General features: G+C 50.4%; 1 protein-coding gene across 2 annotated transcripts in view; it reads right to left on the bottom strand.

Annotated features, from left to right (window-relative positions):
- Adprhl1 (ADP-ribosylhydrolase like 1) overlaps nucleotides 1–19,470 on the bottom strand; it is a 31,883-nt gene extending 12,413 nt beyond the window's left edge. The window contains exons 1-7 of one of the 2 annotated variants that reach the window (NM_001409008.1): nucleotides 19,209–19,470; nucleotides 14,047–14,211; nucleotides 12,137–12,262; nucleotides 11,579–11,719; nucleotides 8,762–8,889; nucleotides 8,485–8,617; nucleotides 4,492–4,645 (exon numbers count right to left, since the gene is read on the bottom strand). In NM_001409008.1, the coding sequence (NP_001395937.1) occupies nucleotides 4,492–4,645; nucleotides 8,485–8,617; nucleotides 8,762–8,889; nucleotides 11,579–11,719; nucleotides 12,137–12,262; nucleotides 14,047–14,211; nucleotides 19,209–19,419 (1,058 nt within the window). In that variant the 5' untranslated portion in view covers nucleotides 19,420–19,470. Of the gene's footprint in view, nucleotides 1–4,030; nucleotides 4,646–8,484; nucleotides 8,618–8,761; nucleotides 8,890–11,578; nucleotides 11,720–12,136; nucleotides 12,263–14,046; nucleotides 14,212–19,208 lie in introns of those variants that run through there. The other variant, NM_001013054.2, reaches the window with a different exon arrangement.
- Nucleotides 19,471–20,472: the final 1,002 nt, after the last annotated feature.

Raw genomic sequence — 20,472 nt, 5'->3', positions numbered from 1 at the left:
GTTTCAGGAGCAGCCACAGAGCAGTGTCAGTGTTGCCTGTTCTCATAGTGACTCCAGTCTGGGAGAGCTCTGTAGCAGACGCTTGCTAATGCCTCCCGGTTATTATCTGTGAAGCTGATGGCCAGGGATGGAGTCCTGAATCTGAATGTCAGTGCTATCCTAGAAACACTTGTCTCAAAATTGATGCCTGGTTGCCTCGGCTGTGGTACCCCTGGGATTGCAGCTGGATCCAACATGTGGGGCTGCAGGTGTGGCTGAGAGACGGTTGGTCGTTTGGGCTGTGAGTATACAACAACCATCACCTGGGCTGACCCTGGCCTACTAAGAGTTGGGCAACTCTTCAATGCCTCAAAATCCAGGAGGGAATAAAGGGTTCTTGGCATATCACTCTGATGACAGCTACTGCCTTGCGTTGCTGTTCAGTACTCTGGAGGTGAAGGGCGGAAAGCAGACATGGGGTGGGGGGGGGAGCAGGTGTCTGATCTGTGTGGGGATGAGGCATAGAAAAACAGATTAAAGTGGGCCCTGGTGAGGCAGCTGGCAAGCTGTGTATATAAAATAGCAGTACTTCAGAGTAGGGTGCTAGTACCCAGACTGTACCACTCTAGCTGGGTCAACCCTCTGACCTACAACGGTGAGGGAAGAGCATGCTCGTTCAAAAAATTCACGGAAACGTTTATGACAAAAAAGTAAGACATAAGTTTTGTGGTTTGTCGGTAAGTGATTCAGAAAAAAAATTACATGTGTGTCTCTATCTCGTGTTTCTCTGTGTATCTCTGGCTATGTGTGCATGCGTACACATGCAAGTAGTAAGAGGGACAGAGAAAATGATGTGCCAACTGTGGTCGAGCATCAGCAGTTATAAAGCTGCCCGGATGGCATACTGGAGCTGTCTCTTGTTTTGACTGTTTACTTGTTTTCTTTCTTTTCATTTTTTTTTTCTTTTAGATAAGTGTCACTTTGTAGCCAAAAGCTAGCAACTCGGAACTCACAGTGCAGCCCAGGCTGGCCTCTCGTTTGTGGTGATCCTCCTGGCTTAGCCTCCCAAGTCTGGGAATTATAGGTGTGAGCCACCACACTTGGCTTCTTAAAACACATTGGAAGTTATGTGAGGCCAAGCATGACGGTGCACATCCGTGATCCCTGTGATCAGGAGGTGTGGGGGAGGGAGACTGCAAATTTAGAGGTCAGTTTGGGTTTTGAGAACTTATCTCAAAAAGAAGGAGAAAAGAGAGAAAGAATAGAAGAAGGGGGATGGATAGAGGAAGGAAGGAGGGATGGAGGGAAGAAGGGAGGGAGGAGAGAAAAGAGGGAGGAGAGGAGGGAGGGAGAAGGGAAGAAAGGAAGGAAGATGGAAGGAAGGGAGGGAGGGGGAGAGGAAGGAGAGGAAGGGAGGAAGGAAGGATTGACTTGAAAACAATCAAAATAGGAAAGGAGAAACAGCACCGAGAAGCCGTACTGTGAGGAGTGGAGTTCAGGGACGCTGACAACATAGATGGGGTCATGCAGAGGGTGTCAGAGCTTCCCAGGATTTGAGGGTGAGCACTGGAGGTGATTGTGGAAGGAGATGCTCTCCAAGTTGACATCACCCAGGTTATTAGTCATAAGTCCCGAGTGTGCTCTCAATGTATTTATAGCGAGAAGGAAACCGACTCAGCGGCAGTTTTAACATGAGTGACGCTAGCTCCGTGTTCTAAAAGACACATCCAACCTAACAGGAACTTTACGATTTTTGTTGTTGTTGTTGTTTTGGCTTTGATTGTTTGAGACGGGGTTTCTTAGTGTAGCCCTGGCTGTCCTGGAACTCACTTTGTGGACCGGGCTGGTCCTGAACTAGAGATCCCCCTGCCTCTGCCTCCGAAATACTGATCTTATAACTGTTATCATTCCAACCTGCTGAAGAATCCAATTTGCCAACTTCTCTAAGGAGTCTAGCATCCTGTCTAGCAGACTTACACCCTCCAATTGCCAGAAAGGGATGCCATCCACATACCCGCCTCTTATCTGGCTTTCAGATATGAATGCCTTGGGAAAGTGATTCCAAATATAAATGAAAGGCTTTGGTCTGGGTTTGTGACTCAGTAATGGAACACCTGTCTGGCACGTGTAAGGCCTTGAATTTGGGTTCCATGCCCACTGTGCTTTCTCTGTGTGGGTATCTCTACCTCTCTGTCTCTGTGCCTCTACATCTCTCTCTTACTCTCTCTCTCTCTCTCTCTCTCTCTCTCTCTCTCTCTTGAATTTGGGTAAATTCATCTAAATTAGCCAGAATTCCAAAACCATGTGTCTCCTGACCAGTCTTTTCTACATAATTCGTATCCCTCTTCTGGGGACGTGACTCTTTGCTGGGGACAGAGGCACAAGGTCACACACATTCTTGAGAACACACTGGCGTACAGATTGCTCCTGAAATCACCTTCTCAGGAAACCAAGGCTTCTCAGTCTACGCCCTAGATTCAGCCTACCTGCCTGTGCCTCTAGACTGACAGAGGACGCTCGCCCATTGCTTTAGGCAGAAAATGGATACAGAAGGTCACATCTATGACCCACACATTTCCGTAAGTCACCCCAGCTTGTCACCTAGGAGTAAAAAACACAGATTCCAAAAAAAACAAAAAAAAAAAAAAAAACAAAAACAAACAAACAAAAAAAAAAAACACCAATTCCTCCAAAATCTAACGCACAGATAGTTACAGTGACCTGGTGTTGAAGCAGGACACATGACATCCCCTTAGTCTCGGGCATTAGACTCACAAGGTGTCATGCTCATACGACGTAGCTAGTTCCTCACTCACTGATTAAACTAGGGGGCAGTAAAATGCTGCCTGCACCACAATATCAGAACCAGGAAAGCAAGGCAATTGTCCCAGGATGAAGCACGGCTTACTGTGCTTTCCGCAGAGACTGATTTGTTTGCACAAGCGATGTGAAGTCAGCTGGGTATGGTGGCACAAGCCTATAGCCAGTGCTGGAGAGGCCGAGCACATCAGAAGGACCATGAGTCTGAGGCCATCCTAGGTTACACAGTGAAATCCTATCCCAACAAAACAAAATGAGAAAACCAACAATTTAACTGGGCTTATGATGGTGCACGCCTTTAATCCCAGTACCAGGGAGACAGAGGCTGACAAACCTCTGTGAGGATGAGGCCAGTCTAGTTTAGATAGTGAGTTATAGGCCAGGGATATATAGAGACCTTTTCTCAAATAAAAAAAAATAGTAAACACACACACACACACACACACACACACACACACACACACACGCACACACACGCACACACCCTGCTCAGTGTTAAGCACCACAGACGCATCTACCATATGACTCTACTCTCATCCACAAAATGGAAGCTAGGTACTCTCAAAACAACTGCTATGTCCCAAGACATGCTTGCTCCACCATAAATACAGGCTAGTTCCCGAGGACACCTCGGACACGGCCACTTCAGGAAGTTCCAGCACATCCCTAAACCTGTGTTGTCAGTCCTTGCTAATAAAGTCCGCAGCCATTGCTCAGCCGTCTTAGATATATACCCCAAGGGGAAAGAGAGGCTTCCCCGCATTCCATTCAACCATCCCTCAGAAGCAGGCAAGGCCCGGGAGAGTTTGCATCCTGTAGGCTGTGCAGATTCCAACAAGTGGATGCTTTCTGTCCTAATCGCCGCCCACCAGAGCTTCAAAGGAACCCTACCGGCCTCTCACTGCAGACAGTGTTGGCTCTCCTCAGAGACAAGTCTTCATGTGAAAAGGACACGGGACCAACAGGACAGACACAGCTGTGCTGCCCAGGCATAGCACCAGACATCTGTCACCAATGGTAGCTGACTTCATACTCGTCACTAACCCAGGAAAACCCGTGTTGAAAGCCACGGTTGGAGGAGCGTGTTCCCACCTTCTCCACGCTCCCAGCCAGCCCGTACTGGGGGAACACCATGGAACAGGACACCGTGGCTAAAGACTTCCTCCCACATGCGTCTAACCTACCAAAGTAAGGCGCCGTATGTGACACAGAAGACCATCTGCGACCTAGCTTTCTCCATTTTGATTTATAAAGATTCCGGTAAAGGGTTAGTGACCAAAGCGCAGTAAGGAGGTTAAATGACATCCTGAAGCCACCAGTCATTTCTACCATGAATCTGACTGCGGAAGAGACAGGCCCCACCCCACAGTGTGAAAGCAAGGGTCGCAGGTAGACACAGCTAGGGCTTGGAAAGATTGAAGAGGGTTCTCCAACAGAGAGCCACGGCTGTTAGTGCTGTTCGAGCAGAGCGCCAGACTTCAGAGAGGGTGAGGGGAAAATATTCTCTCAGGACAATGTATTTTATGTAGCGAGGAGGGTTTGATATTGGAGGGGAGAGTTACAATTGAATTACGGCCTATGAGGCATGTGTGTAACGAGAGTATGGATGCCCTCTCCTAGGGGACGCTCTAAGCCTGAGTTGCGGGCGCTGTGGGCTGCCCTCTGGGAGGGAAAATGTCAGAAACACTTTACTTTTCTTCTGTGGACAGGCGATGCAGGGCTGTACCCAGATCCTCTAGTCTGCCTTTGTGTTCCAGTTCCTGGTACAAGCCCGGTGGAACCGTGGCCAGGCCGTGCAGCAACCCGAACAGGCAGCCAGCGATCGTCCCTGTCGCTCCGCTCTCTCCTGAAATAGCAAACACAAGTGCGTCCTAGAGGGGCTCCCCTCTGACTAAGCCTGCTCCCCCACATCTGAGACCATCCCGGAGAAGACACGCAGAGTAGTACACAAGTTGTACTCAGAAGGCTGAGGTGGGTACACTGACATGAGTTCAAGTCCTACCTGGGCTAGAAAGTTACTATCAGGACAGCCAGGGGTACATCGGAGTCCCCCCTCTCGAAATGGAGACAGGACCCTGTGGGCTGCCAGCTACTGAGGCAGTCACAGTTGTAAGCGCCAGACCCTTGCCTGCTCTACAAGGGTCCCCCTTCTCTTCCTCTGTTCAGATGACGTCTTGCTACCACCACAAGCCAATCCAGTGGCATAGGTAGCAGGTAGATGTGGGGAAATGGAGTCTTAAAAGACAGCCTGAGCCCTGTTTGTGCAGCCTGGAAATGTGAAAAAGCCTGGTTTCAGCTATCGTAAGAAAGCCTCAAGTTTCTCAACAGAGAGGCGGCCATGGGGTCCATCTTTGGCTTCGGAGCAATCTCATAAATGAGTTATGTGTGTGGTAACCAGGAAAATGCATCTGCGTGTGGTAGCAGTGTCAAGCAAGCTTGGTGCTGTGGGGAGGCTGTCTCTCTAGATCAGAAACCTGGGGTGCTTTCCTGACTGTTGCATGTGTGCGCTTGGCTTTATCACGCCGTGCTTTCCATCCATCTGTTTGAGCCTTTTCTAGTGGATTACAGGAAGAAATATCCTAAAAGGGAGATCTATTCATCATGACAGAGAAGAAAAGAGTTACCTTACTCGGGCCTGGAGAGATGGCTCAGTGGTTAAGAGCACTGACTGCTCTTCCTGAAGTCCTGGGTTCAAATCCCAGCAACCACATGGTGGCTCACAACCATCTGATGCCCTCTTCTGGTGTGCCTAAGACAGCTACAATGTACTTATATATAATAATAAATAAATCTAAAAAAAAAAAAAGAGTTACCTTACTCCACGTTATGGTTTGTATACGATTGGCCCAGGGAGTGGCACCATTAGAAGATGTGGCCCTGTTGGAGTAGGTGTGTCACTGAGGGTGTGGGCTTCAAGACCCTCATCCTAGCTGCCTGAATGACGATTCTGCTAGCAGCCTTCAGATGATGATGTACAACTCTCAGCCCCTCCTGCATCATGCCTGCCTGGACGCTGCCATGTTCCTGCCTTAATGACAATGGACTGAACCTCTAAACCTGTAAGCCAGCCCCAGTTAAATGTTGTCCTTATAAGACTTGCCTTGGTCATGGTGTCTGTTCATAGCACTAAAACCCTAACTAAGACACTCCATAAATATCCTACCCACCTCATAAAAATTCATAAAATTGTACTTAAAATTGAATGTGCAGAGCACACTGGGCTGCTCTGTTTCTGACATTGTGTGCTCACCACTTTTCCTTCTCTGGCTTGCATTGAAGTCAGCCACTGCCTACTTTTCTGTGTTTCTTCAATACCTATCTTTATTTTATGGATATAAGTACTTTGCCTGCATGGATGCATGTGTGCGTGTGCATGTGTGTGTATGTGTGTGTGTATTTGTGAATGTGAGTGTGTGTGTGTGCACGTGTGTGGCATGTGTGTGTGCTTGTGCGTATGTGTGTGCATGTGTGTGTGTATGTGTGTGTATGTGTGTATGCATGTGTGGCATGTGTGTTTATGCATGTTAGGCATGTGTGTGCATATGTGTCTGTGTCCATGTGTGTGTACATGTGCATGTGCTTCTGTGTATGTGCGTGTGCATGTGCATGTACATGTGCATGGTGCCGGGCATCAAGCTCCATGTCCTATTCATACCAAGCCAGCCATTTGCCTGCTGAGTTACCTCCCCAGCTCTGCAGTCTGCCTTTCAGAGTCACCTTTCAGGGTTGCCTCTTTCCTGCAGTCTCAGGCAGTTTTAAAAATCACACTGAACCACCAACCAAAGAGCGAACAGGGGCTGGACGAACCCCCACCCCCCCACTCATACATAGCAGATATGCAACTTGGTCTTCATATGGTCCCCACAACAACTGGAGTGGGGCTTTCCCTGAACCTGTTGGCTGCCTGTTATCCCATTCCCCTGCCTGGCCCGCCTTGTCTGGCCTCAGTGGGGGATGATGCACCTAGTTCTGTAGTGACTTGATGCACCAGGGTGTTGTGATGCCCAGTGGGGGCCTCCGCACTCTCAGAGGAGAAGAAGGGATGGAGGAAGGAAGGGTGGACTGGGAGGAGAGGGGTGTGCTGATATTGGGATGTAAAGTGAATACATAAACTAATTAATGAGAAAAAAAGGATTTTGAGGAACCATCCAAAGTGTTATACACTAAGACATGTTCATGGAAATGTATATAAGAAATAATCCAAAATATTTCCAGTAAAAAATATCCCTGTGTATATTAATATTAAAAAGTCAGTGTAAGGAGGACAATTGAGCGCACGTATGCTTCAGGAATTCGCCAGTCCTGAAAGAAAAACCTCTGGGCTGTGGCATCTGAGTCACGTGGCCCTTGTCTCTTTGGTTCGGAAACTTGGCACTGCTGCGATTCCTCCCCACATGACCTCTGACTCCAAGCCACTTCTGAGTCCTGGCAATGTTGCAGACACACCCTCGTGCACTTGCACAAGCACACTTGTGCACACACAGTGGGAAGTGTAACTGGATTGAATGAGGCCGGGGCTGCAAGGGCCCAGGGAGGGGAAGCCAGGGCCTGGTTCTTGGAGTAGATACACCTAGAGACCTGGGCGCAGGTCCTGGGGGAGGCCTGAACACAGACACCCAAGAACAGCAGGAAGGATAAAGAGCTGCGCCAGCCACGCCTGACTTCCCACAGCTTTTCTCTCTCCTACTAAAGCCTGCTTCCAGCACGGCACTGACACACATTGGATTCTCCAAGGAGAGCAGAAAGAATGATGAAGGGCCCGACATGGTTTGTGGGACAAAGTTCTGGTCCTACACACAACTCTACTGGCTCTGGTCACATGCTCAACTGCACCATGATGCATTTGTCCTGGCCAGAGGCACCTGCAAGGGCGATGACTTCCTTGTCGGAGTCTCTCAGCCTCCCAGGACCACCCTGCGTCTCTTGGCCGTGCCAGGCACCATGCAGCCCTCCTCTTCTCCTAGCTTGCCTCATGCGGCTCAGCTCACATTCTAGATCGTTTGCAAGGACGAGGGGACACAAGTGTGTGCACTTTTGCCTTCCTGTCTGTACAAGATGCTCCTGCCTACACAGGCTCTATGAGGCGACTCCGCCAACTTTGCCTCAGCCTGCCTCCTCCAGAAGGTCACCGCTGGCTTCGGCAGGGTGGACATGGGTGTTCCTAGCTGAAGTGCTGTGTACCAGCAAACATTAGTGAGCCTAGTGTTTGTGGAGTTCTACACAGTTTGTATCACTTGTCTTCACACTTGGCAAGCACAAGGAGTGGGGGCCACCAGGGGACAATGAGCCTCAGGAAGAGAAGCATTTCACTCAGACCCAGGAACCTAGCTATAAATTGCCGTGGCTTTGCACAGCCCACAGAACTAACTGCAGGAGGGAGAAACCTGTATACTGAGGTGGAGGGAGACCTGAAAGCTCTGAGGGGGTAGCTGGAGAGAGAAGAGTCCCTACACCTGGTCACTGTCCCGACAGTGGTCACCTGTGACACTTGGATGTGGGCCACACCAAAGTAGGTCACTGTAACCGTATCTGTGGCCCACATGCCGCAGAAGTGTGTATAGAGTTGAGCCTGGATTCTGGATCTGTGGCTGAACCCTATGTCTGTGGACCCTAAATACCCAGAAGTGCTTTGGAGTACAGATTAGTACCTTCTGGAAGCATCCATACTGAACCAGGGCGTCTTACCTCTGTGAAACATGGCTCGCTGGCAGAGTTCAGTCCAGCTACTCCCCGAGGCAAGAAGGGCATCATAGGCTATCATGGGGGCGTCATGGCCGCGCCGTCCCCCTCGGCCTTCTGAGCTCCATTTCTTGTAGGTCTGAAGAGAACCACGGGTCATTGTACGTCCAGGAAAAGATCCACGTCCACCCCACCCACCCAACATTCTGTTTCACTCTCTCACTGTGTCCTTGGCTGAGTTCCACTGGGCACAGGCATATCCCAGGGCTGAGGCCGGACTCACCTTGTCTCTCTCCTCTGCGTCATAGTTGTCCGGAAAGACGGCCGTGACTTCTGAGTCTTCTCTGATTTTTCTTTCCTCCAAATAGAACTGCCATTTTGCTTCGAAGTAAAACCAGTGCTCCTGGTACTCTAGGTGCAAGCACAGGGCAGGTGGGCTGCTGGTGCCTTGGTGTGGGGATGGGGATGGGGGAAGGTGGGCAGTGCCCTACCCCCGGCTGCAGCTGAGGGGGAATGTTGTGTCTGTACTAAAATAAGCAGCTCTGATAGGTAAGGCTGCTTCCAGAAGTAGCACAGGCGGTGGAGAGAGTGCAAAACAACACCACGGTTACCTAACTGCTCTCTAAAGCAGAAAGTGATCACAGGGCGATTATGGGCCTATAATTTTAATTAATTAGGGGATGTTAAGGAGGTTAAGAGGGTTCTTGCCTAGTGTGCATAAGTTACTGAAAAGAGAAAAATCCCCCTCCCCCAAAACAAAGGAAGCCAAAAATGCAAACCAGTAGGGTAGTCTGTATTTTGATTAACTTAAACCTGAACATGCACAGCCAGAAGAGCAGTTTCATTATCACTGATGGCCTGAAACACAAGCTGAGGTACTGTTTGTACATCTGATGAAGAGGGCGCCAGCTGGGCAGTGGCCAGCAGCTCTTCATCTCACAGAGGACAGAGACCTCCAGAGACAGCGGCAGGAAATGCGGTGCCTGCCCTGGGAGGCTCCCAGTGTGTCCTCCTCTGGGGACGCCAAAGAGCAGGGAATGCCTTGGCCCTTAGGGGCTCTTAAGGACTGGGGACATCACTGAAGGTAAAGCTCTAGAACCTGTGTTCTGTCTGTGTGGACAGCAGAGGACAGAGCAGAAAGGGTAGAGCCTCCAGGGTGGTGGGCAGAGAAGCCAGGGGGCGACGGGACAGCCTCTCGGACTAGCAACGTTGGGATTCTGGACCTGCTGGGCCTCACAGAGTTAAAACGTTGCAGGGCTGGAGAGATGGTTCAGAGGTTAAAAGCACTGATTGCTCTTGCCAAGGTCCTGAGTTCAACCATGTAATGCCCTCTTCTGGTGTGTCTGAAGACAGTGACCCTGTACTTATATATAATAAATAAATAAATAAAATCTTTTTTTAAAAAATCAACAACATTGCCTGCCTGAATGCCACTAAAGGTGAAAGACCTGTGCCGGGCAGCACTGGCCCCAGCTCTGCCCCTTCTCAGGGAGGCAATAGCCTAAGACTCAGGAGGGAGATTTGCAGACCCAGAGCCCAGGACTGGCAAACCCAGCCTGATTCTTTCAGCCGCCTCTCAGAACTGGAGCGGCCTCCCTCTCCAACAGCCTGTACAGAGCAACTGCTGAGTGAGCGCAGGCTCTTTTCAAAGTGCCGTGTCAGAGGAGCTCTTAAAGCTCTGGGTTAGGTAAGCCTAAAAATCACAGGGCTGTTTCTCTGGGGTCTCCAATGGCTGGGCCGTGAGCTCTGTTCTCAGCCTCATGCCTTCATGAATGGCACACTTTGAAAACGGCCACCCACGTCCTGGAGTCCCCAGTGTTCCTTAGCTATGGGAACGTTGTAAGGTTCTGCTCTATCACAACAGCTGCCTTCCAGTCTTGGAGGCATCTGGTGACCCTGCTCGGGGGAGAGGAAACAGCCCACCTATGGGTGGCATTGGAGGAACTTTGGGGGACATTCGAGACAGAGGAACTAGGGAACAATGACTTAAACTAAGCAAAAATAAGTGACAAATGTTCCTAGGAGGTGAAGTAAGCGAAGGTTGGACAGTTCGGAGATGAGCTAGCTAGGATACCTGGTGCCGTCCTTTAGGCCCAACTCCCCCCAGGGCTGAGGCCAAGTGGGTGTCCTCTGTGTGTTCTGTGTCCTTGTAACGTTGTTCTGGAACCCTCTAGAACATGCCCCCCCTTCCTTGTGGTGACTCGTGACTGTTCAGAAGCCACTCTCCTTCATGCCGTCTTGGGGGAGCTGTAACCCTGGCCCTGTGCTCATAGCTTTCCTTCTTCCAGGACACCCTGGGTGGCTCATTTTAGAAAGTTTGCTCCTACTTAGGTGTGTGGCAGGACGCATGGCCACCTACACTCCCCGCTCACGCATCTCTTGTAGCGTGTAGAGCAGCCCTGAGGTAACAGCGTTTTCCATATACTCAGGTCCTGGGGAGTGAGCACTGAGTTTTCTGGTCCTGCCTTCAGGCTCCTGTGTCTGTGTCCTACTGTACAACACTCCTGAGCCAGGCGGGTGGGGACGGGATATACTCTGTTCCTTGTGCGTCAGACCCTGGAAGCCAAGGTGCTCCCGGAGTATCTGATTAACAGGATGACCACACCCAAAAGGTCGACGGGCTCTTCTGGGTTAATGAGGACAGATAGGAACCTCCAGAGTCTTTCCGGGTCTCTGGGGACTCATGACAGGGGGACCCATCTTGGTACAGATGGAAGTCTGTGCCATGGGGGTACTTCTCTTCGGGCAAGAACAGGTTCGGGTGGGGTTGTGTGGAACATGGGCATGACCTATTCCTCTTCTGCACTACTTGGAGAGGCAGAGGGTGTGGGTGTCTCTGAGACCTCAGGGAACTGGGGAAAAAGCCACTCTCTCATAAGGCTGGGGTCCCAGTGCTACTTGGAGCGGTGTCTGCCCTCTGCCAGGTGAGGGCCTGGGTGAAGTCAGCCCCTCTCACACTGACCAAGGCTTCTCTGAGCGTTGCCTTTGGGGGAACACAGCGAAAGCTGCTGGGCGGCTGGTGCAGGACTTTAGTTTTGAGTGTGAGCGCACGGGCTTTGGGTGAGCGGAAGGCACTGGGGCAGGAGGAAGCCAGGCTCACCTGCCATGTGTCGGATGCTCTTCCTACAGTACTCCTCAGCCAGAGGAAGCACCTTCAGCATGTCTCTTCCCCACTGTACCAGGGACTTTCCCTGAATGGCATAAGAGGCAAACAGTGCAGTGCACAGAGACCCGAGGAAACCTAGAGGGAACAGGAAGACAGATACAGTTCTGTTAACCTGGGCCGGTGGCTTTTGGCATCCAAAGAGACCCCCCTCTAGAGCTGTTCGTTCTGCCTCTCCCTCTGTGTAATAGGCAAGACACCTTTTCAGGACCGCCACAGGGCCCAGAGACAAAGCAGAGAAGCACATAACGCAGGTCAGGCTGTTATCCTGTTCCATCAGCCCATAGGACTGACTGGAAGCCCTCATTAGCCTGGAGCCCAGTTTCCCTTCAAGACTTACACCCCTGTTTCTTTGGTTCTGGCACGAGTGGTATAAGAACATGGGGATTTTCCCCTTGCATGGCTTCTCCAACATAACCACACTAGGTGACACTTCGGTCCTCAAGCGGGTCATCGTCCACACCAGACTTGCACCAGTTCAGGGCCGCTCTTTACCTGTAGGATGGTTGTGGGTCATCCTACCGCACTCGATACTGACTTCAATGAGCGTCTCCAGGCGTTCTGGCTTCCAGTACCGCATTCCAATGCACATTGCTTTGGTGGCCGCCCCAAATCCAGAACCTGCATGGGTGATAGACACCTGAGCTCAGGGCTGCCTCCACGACCTGTGGGAGTCCAGCATTCACAGTTTCTGAAGTATGAGGTCTATGGAACACTAGAGAATTGTTTGTTATATGAGCAATAAAGATAAGGGGATGCTGAGCTAGGGAAAAGAGATCTGGGGTCAGGTCACAAGAAAATGGAGTAATTTAGCCCCTGAAAATGGACCTTTTTCGGGCTGGAGAGATGGCTCAGGGGTTAAGAGCACCGACTGCTCTTCCAGAGGTCCTGAGTTCACATCCCAGCAACCACATGGTGGCTCACAACCATGTGTAATGGGGGTCCGATGCCCTCTTCCTGTGTGTCTGAAGACAGCCACCGTGTACTCACATACATACAATAAGTAAATCTTTAAAAAAAAAAAGAATTTTAGAAGTAGAATGTCAGATCAGAATGCACGCACGTTCATTAAATATTTTTGACAGATAATACTGGATTTCCTTCTCTAGAGTTTGTACCCTCATTTGCCCTGCCTGGAAGAAAGGTCCTTATGTACCACAGTGATGACCCTGAGGTCTTCCTGGTTGGTTGCTGTGATAGTCAGTTTTAATTGTCAGCATGACACGATCTAGAATAACCTGGAAAGAGTCTCCGTGAGGGACTGTCTACATTGGATTGGTCAATGGGCATATCTGCAGGGATTGTCTTAATTAATTGATGTAGGAAGACCCAGTCCACTGTGGGCGTCACCATTCCTAGCCAGGGGTCCTGAACATTTAAAAGTGATAAATCAAGCTGAGCACAAGCAAGCAAGCAAGTAAACACACATGCATTCATTTCGCTTAGCTCTTGACTGTGGGTGTGGTGACTAGCTGACTAAAGTTCCTGCCTCGAGTTCTCTGTGATGATGGTCTGTAACCTGGAATAAACCCTTGTCTTCTCTAAATTCCTTTCATCTGGGGTATTCTGTCCCAGTAGCAGAAATGAAGACAGAACAGTAGTCCTGCTAGACTTGCTTAAACTGCTACCCTTAGTCATGACTCCTTTACACTGTTCAAATGATCTCTCCTGCTGCGAACACCTACACTGCTCACACCGTGCCTTCTATTGAATGTGGGCTGTTCTCTCTTAGCCTGCCTGGGGTATCAGTGTCTGACCTGGCTCTGCCGTGAGTGTTCTGCTGCTCTCCTGCCCTTCAGTTCAGAGACATCCTAAGTCTTAGCACTTCAGTTTGGAAAGAGTGAGCCCAGGTCCCCAGATTGATGGCACTGGGGAGGCGGGGCTAACAGTGTGGTGCCCACAGTGGAGCATGCGCACTCTGCTCCCTTCAGGGTAAATGCAGACCTGTGGGTTCACTATTATAAAGGGGTACCACTACACGAGACAGGCACAAGAGGAGGAGAGGCTCTGAGAGGAGGGCTCTGAGGCTGCCTATATGCTGCGTCCCGTGAACATAGCGAAGGACAAAGGAGACATGAACACAGACGGCATTTCTCCTTATGAAAACGCAAGCTTCAAGGAAAGGCAGCGGAAAATAGTCCTTAAAGGAAAGTGGAGATGGGTAGCAAAAAAAAAAAACAAAAAAAAAAAAACAAAAAAAAACCCTCTGGGGAAGCATGATGTCACATGGACAGCATCTTTAAGAGATGCTCAAGCAAGCTGGGATCACTCACAGGGGATCCCCTGCCTGCCGTAGGATCTGATCCAGACAGATGGGAATACCACGACATGTGCCAGGGTGGGCTGCGGGCATCCACACGCGCAGGGCCCCTAACTGCAGATCTGTGGACAGAAAGGTTCCTGACCCTTTTCACTGAAGGGCGTATGCCATGCGAGGAGGTAGTTATCCGGCTTCAGCTGGGAGCAGCCCTCGATAGTGGAAGGGTCTGGCCGATGTTCTGAGAGCTTCTCCACGGTCTCCACGTAGCGCTTTACCATCTCTCGGTACAGGTCATCTAGGCACCAGTAGTCTGTGGAGGAAGGGTCAGGTCTTAGTGGGCATAACAAGCATGTGAGGGGCGGGTGTAGGAACAGGTTCCACCAATGGCAAGGACTCATGAGTGTGCTTAGAAAGGGGGAAGATGTGGTGATTCCTCTGCTGACCGGATGAATTTTAGGCCTCTGGTTGCCTGTTACTCCTATTCTGGTGTCCCGAGAGCCTAGGAAACACCTACCACCTTCATTTCTACTAACAGTCTTGCCTACTTGGAATTATGTGTATGCCTGGCCCAGGGAGTGGCACTACTGAGAGGTGTGGCCTTGTTGGAGTAGGTGTGTCACTGTGGATGTGGACTTTAATACCCTGTCCTAGCTGCCTGGGAGCCAGTCTTCCACTAGCAGTCTTCAGAGGAAGATGTAGAATTCAGCTCCTCCTGCACCATGCCTGCCTGGATGCTGCCATGTTCCTACCTTGATGATGATGGACTGAACCTCTGAACCTGTAAGCCAGCCCCAATTAAATGTCCTTTATAAGACTTGCCTTGGCCATGGTGCCTGTTCACAGCAGTAAAACCCTCAGACAAACTATATCAAACTACACCATGCAGAGCAATGGTCTCACTGTTATGAAGGGACACCAGGAGACAGAAAGATTCCATTGAGCCTTAGCTCCCGCTTACCCACTCCCTTTGTAAACCCAGGCTCTGCGTGACTGCTATTGTCAAACATGCCCTGGTCCCTTGAAGTGCATTTGGGGAACCAGAATGGGTCAAACCCCTGATGATCATGGAGTACAGGGATGAAAACAGCTAGTCCATCCTGAAGCCCCGCCTTTAGCCAGCATTCCACCTTATGTGCTCCAGAGCAACCACCTTTTTCCCCAGGAAGACTGCCATGGCCAGAACTGATGGGTTTTGACTGCAAAGCCAGAGATTTTTGGTCACCAAGTTAATCCACGGCTCCGAGGACAAGAGGTCGCACATGCGTGGTCAGTGGAGCCCAATGTGTGTGAGCGTCTGGAGAACGGGCGGTAGTTAACGCTCTTCCATGCGCTCCTGCATGGCCACCACTGGGTTTTCGTTCAAAACTGTACTTAGGATAAAGTGCCACTAGGAGACAATGGCTCTTTCCCTGGCCATGGTGACCTGTGTTTGCTGAGTGCTGGATGGGTAGAGAAGGACAGGGCATGGCAAGAGGCTGGTGACGACCTGTGCCAGGACAGAGAAGGCTGTAAACCTTCGAGACTCCCTTGTTGCCAAGTGGCATGAAGTGCCTGACAGACTTGCTCCCCTGATGGGGACAGAGCTTTTACCCATAGCTGTGAGCTTCTGGAGAAAGAGCCCCTCTCCTGCCCTGCTTTCAGTGAGCCTGAGGCAGAGGCAAACCCTACCTTCTTTTTCCCTTCAGGGCTCATGCCTGACTCAGAACTGGGGCAGGAGAAAGGATGGGCCGGACCTTGTTTTGTTGGAGGGAGTGCCTAAGTCCCAGCCAGACTTCATGTGGCAACCCTGCAGGAATAAAATTAGCTGCGTGCAAACCCCTGCTGGGAGGCAGGTCCCGGCATCTGGCACTGGTTTTCCAGTGCTATCTGCTTACAAACGGCAGCTTCTTCTTCTGTTCTGGTAGCCCGGCTCTCTCCCCAAGCCCTCTGAGACAATTATTATAAGACCAGACAGCACAGAACCTCTGCCTTCAACTGAGACAGAGCCTCCTCAGAGTAAAAAGAGGTCCATAAAAAGTCCAGCAGTTGGGGTTGGGGATTTAGCTCAGTGGTAGAGCGTTTGCCTAGCAAGCGCAAGGCCCTGGGTTCGGTCCCCAGCTCCGAAAAAAAAAAAAAAAAGTCCAGCAGCCACAGATGCTCATCCTTTAAGGTTGGAATATAAACGAGAAACAGGCTGGTCCATCTGTTGACCCTTCTGGGCACTCTGCCTTGACTTCAACGCTCGTCTCCCTACCTCCCTACCCATCCTCCTGAGGGGTAAGTCACTTTAGAAGACTGGCCAACAGCTCTGAACCAATGTGATTAAAATAATAAATGATGATGATGATGATGATGATGATGATGATGATGATGATGATGATGATGATGATACCATGACTGAGTTTGAACTATAACATCAAAGAATTCCACGAGGTCGCATCCTCTCTCATTCATTCTGGCTCTAACCTGTGTGTCTGTTAGAGAGTCGTCCAGAGGAAGAAAAGGTGCAGGTCTGGTACACCCTTAGCTCCTGCAGGCTGTGCACTGGGGCTTCACACCCTGACCCCCTCTCTGCTCTGATTGGTCCTGGCAGGCAACAGTCAGAACTGTTTACCCCCAGAGACATGAGATTCTTTAGAGGCCAGGACCCCAGCCTGGTGGTCTTACACCACTGCCGAGTTCCTCATATTCTTCCCGTGGCTTCGCTTGACTCCCACGGTCCCAAGGGTTTTAAGACACAGGGATGTGGGCACCTCACCAGTTCCTCAGGCTCGGCAGTGGCCGTCGGGAATGTGGAGCTACAAACCTGGACCCCAGAGCGAAGGGTTCCCATACGAGCCACCCTCAAAGCTCCTGCTTACCGGGTGCTTGCCTGGGGACATGGTGAAGCTGCCTTGGACTTTGCACCACCGAGTGAGGTCTGTGGAGCAGCACTACTGACATGACTTGTAGAATGTCAGGCCCTGTCCTTGTTTCTGCTCTTGTGCCCTGAATGGTGCATGTTGACCTTCAATGAGCTATGGCAGCTGAACCATGGTTTGTAGACCACATAGTCTTCTTTGCTGGGTTATGGAATCCTGAGTGGCACTTGTTTAATCATGCCAAGAGTGGTTCCACTCTGGGAAGCAGGCTATAGGGCACCCAAACACCACAATAACAGTTCTGCGGCCACCTTGACCTTAGGCAGCAAACAGGGTACGTAAGAACAGCTTGTAGTCTATAGACTCCCAGAGTAGTTGAGTAACTGGTCCAGGGCTGTGCAGCCAACTGACAGCACGTTGACTACAAGCTCATGCACATTTGCTGTGAGGAGTTGTGCCTGCTATTACTGGCGTGTCCCCAAGGCTTCCTAATGTGGACTGCAGTGGTTAAAAACCTGGGTAGTTTAAAGAGAAAAACCTTGAGTTTTGGTGAGCAGAAAAAAAAATAATAAGCCATACTCACTGTGTAGAGCAGTGGTTCCCAACCTTCCTAAAGTCGAGACCCTTTAATACAGTTCCTCATGTAGTGGTGACGCCCAGCCATAAAAGTATTTCGTTGCCATCTCAAAACTGAAAGTTTGCTACTGTTATGAATTGTAATGTAAAAAAAAAAAATCTGGGGGCTGGGGATTTAGCTCAGTGGTAGAGCGCTTACCTAGGAAGCGCAAGGCCCTGGGTTCGGTCCCCAGCTCCGAAAAAAAGAACCAAAAAAAAAAAAAAATCTGTGTCTTCCAATGGTTTTAAATGACCACGGTGAGAGGATCATTTGACTCCAAAGGGGTTGAGAACTTCTGGTCTAGAGGGCGTCCATGAACTACAACAAGAGGCTATGACAGGGCACGACACAGCAGCATATGCTCGGTAAACCTGGTGACTGGCAGGGAACCCACTTTCCCCCCAAAACAAACAAAAAACCAAACATCTCCAATTCTGTAAATGGGCCCAAACCTCCCTAAATGTACACACTTCGTCCCGAGCAGCCACTGTCCGTTGATCTTATCCCAAGTGTCCTGTTCCTGTACACAGGACCTACCTGAGCCAGGGGCTCTCCAGGGAAGCCCCAGGGACAGTCACATGCCAAGCAGAACTCCCAGAACACACATTGGCAATAAGCATTCACAAGCACCTCTATGTGGATTGGCTGTGCACTGGCGTTATATGCGGCACTGTGAAAACGAGCTTCAAGAGTTAAGTACCGACTGCAGTTTTAAGTCCTGTTACTCTAGAGGTTATGAGCTGTGGTGGGCTCTGGGCTGTACTGTTGACCATAAAGGCAGATAAGTATGCCCCCAAAATATGAGAGGAAATAAAGGTTTGGAATTCATAATGCTTTTGACGCCATCTCACTTCCCATAGTGTGATGACACCAAGCCTTAGCAACGTGCTTTACTCCCCCCCCACCCCTAGTTATTTAGGGGCGAGTTGGTGATATTCCTATACAGTGACGGCAGAATCCATTAATACTTGGATTCCATCATGACGTACGCTCAGAAAGACGCTTCACCGTTTTCAACGAGCTGTGACGCCCTATCTTATCAATGTGCTTCGGTTCTATTTAGGGACGCGGCGTTGGTGGCATTCCTATACCATGACTGCAGAACTAAGCTGAGAGTGCTCACGACAGATGGACGGAATGAAGAATGCCTAAATGAGGTCTGTTGGCTCGACTGCTGCCCTCAGGTCTCAGTTTTGCAAAGATAGCATGTCAGACCTGCAGGACATTACCGCGAGAAAAGGCACGCGGTGCCTGTGTATGTGCGCGTCTCTGAAATCCAGGTAACATTTAGTCGATCTTAGAGCTGATCTGCTCCTTAGGGAACAAACTTTGTTCTCCCGTGTCCAAAACTCTTCCTTGGAACACTGACTCGTAAGCAATGCCCAAGTCGAAGCACTCGGACAGATGGTTCAACCTTAATTATTTGGATTTGAGATGCCATCCCCAAACGATGTTATCTGGGTGAGCCCACATTTCAAGCTCTTCTGTAACAGACCTAGAATGCTCACCCTCCACAGTGAGGACCCATGTCTGCGCTTTACGCCCACCAGAGCAGCTCCCAGAGGTTTGCCCATACAGCACAGAAAGAAGCGAATGCTGTTCAGAATCTGGATCTTGATTATCTGAGAAGTGCTGCTGTCCCCAAAGACACTCAGGGGAAACCTGACCTACTGCCTTTGGGGCTCCGGGTCTTGGGTGGATATTGAATCACCGCCCTCGGCCACAGTGTCAGGTAACGCAGGGCACTAACGCACGCACCACCTTCCGGGTTCTTGGTACTGGTTTGTCATCAACATGGGCAGCCCATCTTTCTACCCCAACACACTTGGAGCATACGCCAGCCGGTCCTACCTGTGGTGAGGGCCTCAGCAGTTGCCATGTGCATGATGGTGTTGTCACTCACTGGCCACTTTCCAGGTGAGAGCACTAGGCTGTCCAGTCCCCTGGTCTTTTGCAGCTCCTCCTGGATTGAGCCTGAAGCACTGTTCTCCCTGCAGACATTTCCATAGCCGAGGGCATCTCCAACAGTCCCCAACAGCATCGCAGCCTTGAACTTCTCCATTTTGGAAGGTGACCTCTCTTACTCTGCAGTTGCCTTTGTCCTTCCCTGGCCTCCCTTAGCCAGCCCGGCTGACATTTATACGGGTCATTGTACCACCATCCAGCACTCTCCAAATGGTCAGGCGTTTCTTTCCTGCCTTGGCAGGTGGCACCAATGAGATAAAGGCTCGGAGCTCACCACGTGGGGAGCTGTTTGGACAGCACTGGCTCTCAGGCAAAGGAGCCTGCTGGCGCCAGTGTGCACTCAGCCACCTCGGAGCCCTTGAGCTGTGCTACTGTGTCAGCTCCTTGGTGGATTGTGCCCCCTGCTGGCAGAGCGACGCATGCCACAATGTGTACATCTGCTCCATCCTTTGACATTTGCTCTGCCCGACCTTCAAATGAACACGCTCTTCTTGTCCCTTCTTAGCTGCCTTTTTCCACTCAGCACAGTGCTGAGATTTGTCCACTGTGGGTTTGATGCTTTTAGAAAACATTTCTGGCTGGGTGGTGTGATCCACGCCTTTGATATCAGCACTCACGAGGCAGAGGTAGTTGGATCCCCGAGTTTGAGGCCAACCTGGTCTACAGTGAGTTCCAGGAAAGCAGGGCTACACAGAGGAACCCTGCCTCGAAAACAAAACAGAAAAAGCTTTTCTGATTATAGAAGTGTGAGGGCTGCAGGAGTAGCCCCAGCACAGCGATGTATTACCTAATGTATACAAGGCCCTTGGTCTGATCCTCAGCTCCGTTAAAAGTCACGAGAGAAAACATTAAAAGATATAGCACCCCTAGCTCCTCGGGAAAAGTATTACATCACAACTTAGTGTCCAGTAAGGGGCTCCAAACTTTAGAGCGGTGTGTGTCTACTTAAACGCCATCAAGAGTGGTCATGCCACCTCACCCTTCCTGTGTTGTAAACATCGATGCCTGCTCATGAGAGTATCAAATACTATGAGGCTAGACAGGTACGCATTAGAAAGACAGGACTCTCTGAAATGAACTAGGAGGACGGTCACCTCCCTCTTCCCTGTCTCAGGCACAAACCCTGCAGGCTCAGACACCTCTGGCCCTC

Source organism: Rattus norvegicus, chromosome 16 (assembly GCF_021556685.1).
Source record: "Rattus norvegicus strain SHRSP/BbbUtx chromosome 16, alternate assembly SHRSP_T2T, whole genome shotgun sequence".
In the NCBI taxonomy this organism is placed as follows: domain Eukaryota; kingdom Metazoa; phylum Chordata; class Mammalia; order Rodentia; family Muridae; genus Rattus; species Rattus norvegicus.
Note: the sequence above shows the minus strand (reverse complement) of the source record. Positions and strands in the feature narration are given on the sequence as shown.